Source organism: Arachis hypogaea, chromosome 8 (genome assembly GCF_003086295.3).
Source record: "Arachis hypogaea cultivar Tifrunner chromosome 8, arahy.Tifrunner.gnm2.J5K5, whole genome shotgun sequence".
NCBI classification, from domain to species: domain Eukaryota; kingdom Viridiplantae; phylum Streptophyta; class Magnoliopsida; order Fabales; family Fabaceae; genus Arachis; species Arachis hypogaea.
In genome coordinates this window covers 47,949,611-47,959,429 of record NC_092043.1, presented here as the reverse complement: position 1 = coordinate 47,959,429, position 9,819 = coordinate 47,949,611, and the positions used below count along the sequence as shown (strand labels likewise).

At 29.7% G+C, this 9,819-nt stretch overlaps 1 protein-coding gene across 1 annotated transcript; it reads left to right on the top strand.

Moving 5' to 3' along the window:
- The first annotated feature begins 679 nt into the window (after positions 1 to 679).
- Positions 680 to 5,666, top strand: LOC112708478 (amino acid permease 4-like). Its single transcript, XM_025760621.3, has 6 exons — positions 680 to 879; positions 968 to 1,201; positions 2,022 to 2,115; positions 3,093 to 3,307; positions 3,741 to 3,874; positions 4,871 to 5,666. Exons 1-6 carry the CDS (start codon positions 783 to 785, stop codon positions 5,504 to 5,506), a joined length of 1,410 nt encoding a protein of 469 aa, XP_025616406.2. The 5' UTR covers positions 680 to 782; the 3' UTR covers positions 5,507 to 5,666.
- The last annotated feature ends 4,153 nt before the right edge of the window (positions 5,667 to 9,819 follow it).

Here is a 9,819-nt window from a genome sequence, read left to right as displayed (position 1 = left end):
AAAATTACAACAAAGTTTTACTTTGGTCAAAAGATTATCACCATATTTTTTCAAATAACCCTTAATGTTCCTTTAAAACTGTGTTTGTTTTTCTTTCTTTCTCTAAGATTGAAGACGTCCTTCACTGATTGAAATCTTCATCAATTAAAAGGGATTCATATATATTCCTAAAGAGTATTGAATTATTCCAAACACAACCTTTGGGTCCAAACTACAATTTATTGCCATTTCAATCCGTTACTGCATTTCTATAACCACACAAAGATCATCAAATAATAATTGGGAAGAAACAAGAACTCTGCATTTGGTACGCAACTATATTATTGTTCTTGCTATTATACTTTGTGATTTTTGTAGAATTTAGCTATATAATTATTCAAGATTCTTTGCGGATTTGTTAAACAATAATAGTTGCTAAATAACAAGGTGAAAACTCAGGTGAAGTTGATATTTGAGAGCCGTTAGATGAAAATTTAGTCAAATCAATCAAATCATCTAACCGTTCTTAGGTATCAACTTCACGTGAAGTCGACTGCACCTGAGTTTCCACCAAATAACAAACGCGATGAATAAATATGTGAACTTGTTTTCTCAATATTTGTAAGTTTTCAAAAAATTTTATTTTTGTAAAAGTCTAAACACCTAACAAATACTAATATATTTCAGATAAAGTAAAGAGTGCAGCACTACTTACGAATTGTCTTCTCAAAAACAGTACAAAAAGACTTGAAATTTAGATTCTTGTCAATCTTGGTGTTTATTTTATACATCATCATCCAACAATGATTGAAAAAGTAGAATCTTTGAAAAACACTTCTTCCACCACCCTTGGCATCTCTAAAGAACTCTGCGACGACGACGGCCGGCCACAACGAACCGGTACACATCCATATTCCATCAATCCATGTTCCAAATCCAATATTTTATGTATATATACACACACCATTATGTGAATGTTGTTATGCAGGAACTGTATGGACAACAAGTTCTCATATAATAACAGCAGTGATTGGATCTGGAGTTTTATCATTAGCATGGTCAATAGCACAATTAGGCTGGATTGCTGGCCCTATTATTATGATCTTCTTTAGTCTTGTCACTTTGTATACTTCATATTTTCTTGCAAAGTGTTATCGTGCTGGGGACCCCATTACTGGCAAGAGGAGCTACACTTACATGGAAGCCATTGGCAACATTCTCGGTAAATACAAACAAAACTGTGTTAGATATGATGATTGTTTGAGCAAATTTTTATGTAAAAAATAAATGTTACGTATTATATTAAGTAATTTAATAATAAAAAAAATCTTGAAAGCTAAACATTGTATAGATAATATGCAATTAACATTAATATAAAGAAAAAAAAATCTAAAACTTTTAAAAATAAGAATATTCAAAATTTTATTAAAAAAATATTTAAAATATAAACTCAACAAAAATTCATCTTAAGTGAATTTTATATTGATCTTGATTGACAACCTAAAATTATCGAGTTATGCTACATGTATACCAAAATCAACCACCAAAGTCAGACACAGTATAAAATACATGTTGGAATATAAATACATATCAAAAATAAATTAAATCACACAATGTATTTATACATTGGTGGCTGATTTTAGTAGCTGATTTTGGTGTACAAATAGCATTTTTTATTTTAATTGGACGATTTTTTAAAATAAGATCCGAATAAATAAATAGGTTGAAGTGAATTTTAATTGAAAAAGATTGGGAATCAATTTTTTTAAATAACATTTTTTTTTCTTTTAGATTTCTCTTTTTGTCTCCTTAACCTTTGAGCATCTATTACTATTATTTTGTGGGTTGATTATTGGGTGACAAAATTAAAGTTAATTCCCTAACAAAACTATTTTACAATATGATGTGTCATGTTAATAATTATTTATATATGTTTTGAGTAGATTATGTGAAAAATATTTTTCATCTCTTTTGATTCAATTGAGTGAATAATTTTAAAACTCTATAGTCACATAAATGTTGCATATGCCATACCATTGCAGGAGGGAAAAATGTTTATTTTTGTGGGATAATACAATATGCAAATCTTTATGGAACTACAATAGGATATACAATTGGTGCCTCCCTTAGCATGATGTAAGTTCAGTTATTAATCCTAACTTTTTATCTTTCAGTTGATATTATTTGAATATTTTGATTTGGAATAATTTAAATTGACTACTACGACTATTGCCTCTTACTATGTGAACTCAAATCAATTAGTCATAGTTCACTAGATTTAATTTTAATTTGAAAAATGAGTTTAATTTCTATTTAATTTGTAAAACTTTCTTAAGCTAACATGATCAAATATAGGTTGTCATTACATATTTACAATAACAAAAATCAGTAATACTAAAGAGACAAAAAAAATAGCCAAAATTTATATTATTTAATATTTATTAATTGTTACAGCAATTAATAAGTACTAAATAAAGCAAGTTCTGACTTATTTTAGCTAATTTTTTTTGTTATTAAATATTTTCAAAAAAAATCTAACTCTTGGGTAATACTAGAGAAATAAATAATTGGAATAAGAATTTATTAATTTGGTCTCAAATTTTTCGAGTGATTCAATTCAGTCTCTTAATTATTAATTAGCATAATAACCTATCAAAACAAAAATTTAACTCCACAATTTAATTTGGTCATTCAAATTTGACGACATAATTTAATTTGATCTTTTCGTTGTCATTCCATAAATTTCGTGAAGGTGTAACATGTTACATGAGGGATTAAAATAATGTCAAATTGAATTACATATCATCAAATTTTGAAGATCGAATTTGGATAACAAAGTCGGATTTTAATAACTATTTTGGGTCATTTGAAATCAAGAAGCCAAACTAAGTCGCAGAATTAATTTGACCATCATATATATAAGTCAATTAAAATTTGACGGACCAAATTGAGTTACATATGAGATTTGAGAGGACTAATTAAATCAAGCTTAGTCATCATGTTACTAAAATTACTTCAATATCAAGAAATTGATAGGATTAGTTACAACACTTTATCCTATTGCATTACTTGCATTATTTTTTAAATGAAATTTAACATGGTTTGTTTGGCAGGGCAATAACAAAGATTCATTGCATATACTCATCTGAAGGAAAAGACCCATGTATTATTTATGGCAACCGTTACTTAATGGGGTTTGGAATAATCCAACTTGGTTTCTCTCAACTTCCTGATTTTCATAATATTTCATGGCTCTCAATACTTGCTGCAGTCATGTCCTTCACATATTCCATAATTGGTCTTATTCTTGGAATTATCAAAATGGCAGGTTATATATGTCTTTTCCTACATCAAGTTTTTCTCTCTATTTTTCACATACTTATATTATAATTAAATCGAAATTATATTTAAACATAAATTAAACTGAAAGTTGTATTTAAAAAAAAAAATACGGTTTGATTCAAAAAAGTTTCATTCATGTGATATACTAATATATTGCTAAACATGATATATTAGTAAAATATTAATGGTTGGTTGATGAGTAAAGATTAAAAATAATTATTTTAAGAATTAAATTAATATTTTATTTTTTAAAAAAATATTTTTTCAAGTTCAGGAATCATAAATTGGAATTTTTATACAATTTATGAATAATATAGCATAAAAAATAAAAGTGGCTTATCATTTTGAGATTTAGAGGAGTATAGTAAAATTATATTAATTATTGGCTAATATTTTTTTATGGTTGGTTCTTGAAACAGAAAATGGTACTGTAATGGGTACCATAGCAGGAGCTAAAGGAGAATTACCGATTGATAAAGTGTGGGGGATATTTCTAGCTCTTGGAAACATTGCCTTTGCATATTCATATTCTTTTATTCTCATTGAAATTCAGGTACATCATTTTTAATTTCTTAATCAAATAAATAAAGGTCTTTTTTACTAATTTATAAACTTGAAATTTAATGTATTTACGTGAAATTACATCTAAATATATTAAGGTGGTGTTTGTTTACAAAGACAAAGATAATTTCGGAAGAATGTTTGAAACGAGAGAGAATATTTATGATTTTTTTTAATTATTTATTATATATTTGTGTATATTTATATATATTATTTTATAATTTTTAGTAAAATATTTAATTATTAAAATAATCAAACCTGACATAATAGAACAATAATAAAATTTATCATAACAGAATAGCCAAAACTTTTTTTTACAGCATAATCAATCTTTTTATGAATGCTAAATATATATTTTTACATAATAATTAATTGATGACTAATTTTTGTGTTAAACATGGTTGAAGTATGTTACTTACCTCAAGAAAAAAATAAATAAAAAGAGCAATAATTTTAGATATAATATAGTTCTTGTGTCTCTACTTATCAATTTAAGCGTTAAAAATAAATGGTTTTATAACAAATGAAAATCTAATATATAGTTATATACAATAAAATTAAATATTGATTTTATTGTCTTATCGAACTATTATTTTTTTGTCTAAATTTATTGTTGCTGTTGACTTTTTAAACCCTTGTGGGCTGGGCTTTTTAAAAACCCAACTTGAAAATAAAATTAGTATTTTTAAAAAAAAATTACTACCTATTTTTTAAAATTTATTCTTTAATCAATCTTTTTAAGAATTTATTATTATTTAATTAATTTGAATATTCATTTTACATATCAGTTATTTAAAAAATTTTAAAAAATCATTTTTTTCTAAAAATTGAATAAAAAATATTTAAAAAATATTTAATTATACTAATTTTTTTAAACAATAACTTCGAGGGATCTAACGAAATTAATAATACAAATTTTAATATATCTTTTGGCTATTATTATATAAATTGATTAGTTTACAATAATGATATTTCTCTGACTAAACAGGATACCATAAAATCTCCTTTTGAACTAAAAACAATGATGTTTGCTACAAGAATAAGCATTGCAACAACAACAACATTCTATGTCTTATGTGGATGCATAGGTTATGGTGCATTTGGAAACTCAGCACCAGGAAATTTACTTACAGCATTTGATAATCCAATTTGGCTCATTGACATTGCAAATTTAGCACTAGTCATTCACCTTGTGGGAGCATACCAAGTTTATTCTCAACCCCTCTTTGCATTTGTTGAAGAACATGCATCTAAGAAATGGCCAAGTCTTGAAACTGAACACAAGGTGGAAATACCATTTTTACCCTCTTTCAAGCTAAACAAATTGAGGCTAGTTTGGAGATCATTTTTTGTTGTGGTAACAACTTTTATATCAATGTTGGTTCCATTCTTTAATGACATAATGGGAGTGATTGGGGCATTAGGATTTTGGCCCTTAACAGTTTATTTTCCTGTGGAGATGTACATCAAACAAATGAAAATCCGAAAATGGAGTGAGAAATGGATTGGTTTACAATGTTTGAGTATGTTTTGTCTCTTAGTAACACTTGCTGCTCTTGTTGGATCAGTGGTTGGTGTCTTGCTTGACCTTTCAAAATTCAAGGCATTCAGCTCACAATTATAGTACTCAAATTAAAGCGCTATATATATGGCTTTGGTTTTTGTATTACTTGTTTAATTATTCATCACCCATTCAGTGATTTTGTTATTATTATCACAGTGTATGTAAAATTGTAAATGTTATTGGAATAATTAAATAATACAATATTAGGACTTACATTAAATTAAACTTCTTTTGTATAGTATTTTGTGTTGGACAATTTCTTGATCTTACTATCATTTTTTTTCTGAAAACGATTAAAATTTGGTTTGGCAAAACTCTTTTTAAAAAGTTGTTTGTCCTTTTTAGAAGCATAAGCTCTTTATTTTGTGTTTGGTAAATCAAAACGACCACATATGTTTGTGCTTGTAACTTTTACAAAATCGAGATACTTTTGAAAACAACTAAGATGAAGTTTTTCAAAGTTGGCTTGTAGTTTTTAAAATTTAAGAGTATAATATAACCTCGTATATTAACTAATTTTTAAATTTAACGCTTAAATTTATGTCTTTTATAGTATTTTTAAATTTTAAAAGCTATTTTACCAAACGTAATTGTTGCTATTTGTATTTATTAAAAGTCATTTTTAATTTGATTTATCAAACATAAATGCTATACGTTTTAAAAAGCTAGCTTTTATAAGCTACTTTTAAAAAGTAAAAATTTTACCAAACTAAGCCTAAATATAGTTTTTTTGTGACTAGACAAAAAAGAAAGAAAAAAAAAAGAAACAAAACCAAATTAATTGGCTAGGTTCATATCTAAATCTATTAGATGTTGAAACTCACTCCATAGTTGACTCCAATTCGAGTGAATGTCCGCTCCAAAAGCAGCTGCTTTAGCCATACAATCTGAAACACTATTTGCATTCTTGTGAATTAAAAGAATAGAGACTCTCCAATTCCAATTCATAAGCTCCTGTATATACTTTGCCAAATCCCATTTCAGGATATCCTTACTAAGCATTATTTGGCTTACCAAGAAAAGAGCTTCTAAATAGTCTGTTTCACAAGTAACCTCACGAAATCCACTATCCCAAGTTAGAAGTAAACCTCCTCAAATCGCATACAATTCAGCAAAAAGAATACTGCACACTTCGACTTTCCTAGTGCCACCTTTCAACCAACATCCATCAGAATTACAAATGATATAACCAAAACCATCATAGCCAAAAGGAGCAAAACAACTAGCATCACAATTCAATTTAACAGAATGAACTGAAGGTGGAACCCAATGCAAACAAAGCGAAGGAGGAGACAAAGATTGATGCATAGCAAAAATAGTGTGGAACTATCTTACTGAACTCATTACTTTACTTGCACTCCAAGAGTCATCTATATTAAATAAGTCATGATTCCTGCTTTTCCAAATCCACCAGATGGTCAAAAAGAAAAGAAAAATATCTCCACTCTTTGTACCTCTGTAGAGCCAATCACGTAAATCTGAGTTATTTGAATACAGGTATAAAAGGTCCAAACCTCCTTGGCACTAGGGCACTCCCGAAGACAATGAAGAATAGATTCAGAACCATTCTGACACTGATGACAAGTGCTAGATAAAGTTAAGTCATGATCCAAACGAAACTCTGTCGTAGGAATAGCGTTATGAAGACTGAGCTAAATCAAGAACATTATACTTCTCAGGAATATGCAGTCGCCATACCCACAACCAATTATCACGCTCATTCCAGTCAAACTTTCTTTTGACTAGCCAACTGTATCCACTCCTAACTGAGTAAAGTCTAGAAGATACTACACCCCACGACCAATCCGAACTCTCTCCAACATTCAAATCCGGATTATAAGCATTCAAACACTGTTTGACATCTTTTGGAATGTTAGAGAAAACATCATGGATATTCCATTGACCATCTTTTCAAATGTCTCTAATAGTTAAATCAGAGTAAGATAGATGTACAAAAGAGACATCTTGAACAATTGGGCCCTCAATACTCCAATTGTCAAACCAAAAAGATTGATCAAGTGACCCAATGCACCAAGAGAAGGCATCTTTAAGAGAACCAAAAGATTTTGAGATACAGAAGCGTTGTAAGGGATAGGACCATCTAAAACTCCCTCATTTCTCAGATACTTCGCCCTTAATAGAGCAACCCAAGACATGTCCTGACAATGAAAAACTTGCCAAACTAATTTACCAAGTAAAGATATATTAACACACGCAGGATCTCTAACACTCAAGCCACCAAATTTCTTTGGAGTGAACACGGTCCTTCAACTAACAAGAGAAAGACCTCTACCATCAAATTGACCCTTCTAAAGGAACTGTCTCATCATAGAAGATAATTTATCGCAAACGCAATTTGAAAAAAAAAGATACCTGCATATGATAGACAGGAATGGATGCTGCAACAGAATTGATCCGACAAAGTCTCTCTGCTTTATTTAGAAGCCTTCCTTTCCAATTAGCTCATCTTTCCCTCATCTTTTCAATCACTGAATGAAAAGAAGCCCTACTGGTACGGGAATGATTAAGGTTAACTCCAATATATCTTCCTAAGTCTAAATTAAAACGTATTGAAGAAACACTGGTAAAAATATCTTTTCTACGAGCCGTCACATTTTTAGAACAAAAAATTTTAGACTTTTCAAGATTTACTTTCATGTCAAATGCCTTGCAAAAAATGTTAAGAGAATGTATGATCATTTGGACCTGACTCTTTGTAGTCTAACAAAAAAATAAGAGATCATCTGCAAACATCAAATGAGAAAATTTCGGGCCACCCCTAGTGACAAAAACTGGTTTTCACACACTCTCGACCACCTTATGAGATATATAACAAGCAAGTCTTTCCATACAAAACACAAATAAGTAAGGAGACATTGGATCACCCTATCTAAGCCCCCTTTTAGGAGCAAAACTATCCAATATATTCCCATTTCACATAATAGAAAGAGATGATGCATGGACACAATTCATAATCAAATTAACAGTGATGATAGAAAAACCAAAAGTAACGAGAGTACTCTCCAAAAACCTCCAATCCACTCTATCATAAGTTTTTTCAAAATCAGTTTTAAAAGCAAGAGTACCTTTCTTGGATTTTGTGTGCTTCATAAAATTCAGAATTTTTTGGACCACAATAATATTATCTGGAGCACCACGACCCAGAATAAAATCTTCTTTAAAGGACTAACAATATTTGGAAGAAAGGGCCGAAGTCGATTAGTCAATACTTTGGTGATAATTTTATAAACAACATTACACAAGTTAATAGGCCTGAAATCCTTCATAAATGTAGGGTTATTAATTTTAGGAATAAGCACAATAAGAGTTTCCATGATGCTAGGATTTAAATACTTTTCCAAAAAAGCGCTCCGGATAATATTTCAAATCTCAGTGCCTACTATCTTCCAATATTCTTTAAAAAAATAAATTTGAAAGTCATCTAGACCAGAGCCTTAAAATAACTCATACTGAATACTGCTGAGTTGACTTCCATAGAAGAGACATGGTCAATTAACTTAGCACAAACCTCGGTACTTAGAGTGGGCATCAGAACATCCCCTAAACAATCAATCTCAACATCTTCCCTTGTACCAAAGAGATTCTTATAAAAAGAGAGGACTTCTTTCTGGAGAATATCTGGATCAGTAGACCAAGATTCATGTCTAACATATAATCCATGTACTCTATTATGGTTTTTACGCACCAAAGTCTGAAAATGAAAGAATTTAGTGTTTCTATCACCATACTTGACATACTGTGCTCTCTAGATTTCTGTACCAAAAAATCCTCTTGCAATAAAAGTCTATTGTAATATTCTCTCAGTTCAGCTTCTTTATTTCTCAGAGACAACACATCGGTAACCCCTAAATGCCATTGAATCTAATCAATCTGATATTCCAACTTACTTTTTCGCACAAAAATATTTCCAAAAACTTTTGAGTTAAAATCCAAAGAAACCTTTTGAACCATCTTATGTCTTTCAGTAACGCCTACAAATCCTTGATTCCAAGCTTTATTAATAACATGTTTATAAGAAAGGTGTGTTGCCCACGCAACTTGAAACCTAAAAGGACGAGAACCTTTCACTCTGGGGCTACCATAACAACGAACTAAAATAGGGCAATGATCAGAATGAAGCCTGCTAAGAATTTCAGAATAACCCTCACGAAACATTGTCATCCATGCCTCATTAACTATTGCTCTATCCAATTTTTTAGCCAAGTCCTTGCCAACCTGAACTGTTCTATACAAAATATATCTCCTACCAGTCACTTTAAGATCAAAGAGTTCACAGTCATCTAGAGTAGTAGCTAATAGACTAGTTCTGTGAGAAGAAAAATAAGCATCCGTACTGTCGTCTGGCGCCACAA

What these genes read in the sequence shown, in the direction of transcription:
- LOC112708478 (XM_025760621.3), top strand. Translation starts at nt 783, where the DNA reads ATGATTGAAAAAGTAGAATCTTTGAAAAACACTTCTTCCACCACCCTT. An exon ending in CGGCCGGCCACAACGAACCG is followed by an intron (nt 880 to 967) that starts GTACACATCCAT and finishes GTTGTTATGCAG; the next exon opens with GAACTGTATGGACAACAAGT. An exon ending in TTATTCTCATTGAAATTCAG is followed by an intron (nt 3,875 to 4,870) that starts GTACATCATTTT and finishes CTGACTAAACAG; the next exon opens with GATACCATAAAATCTCCTTT.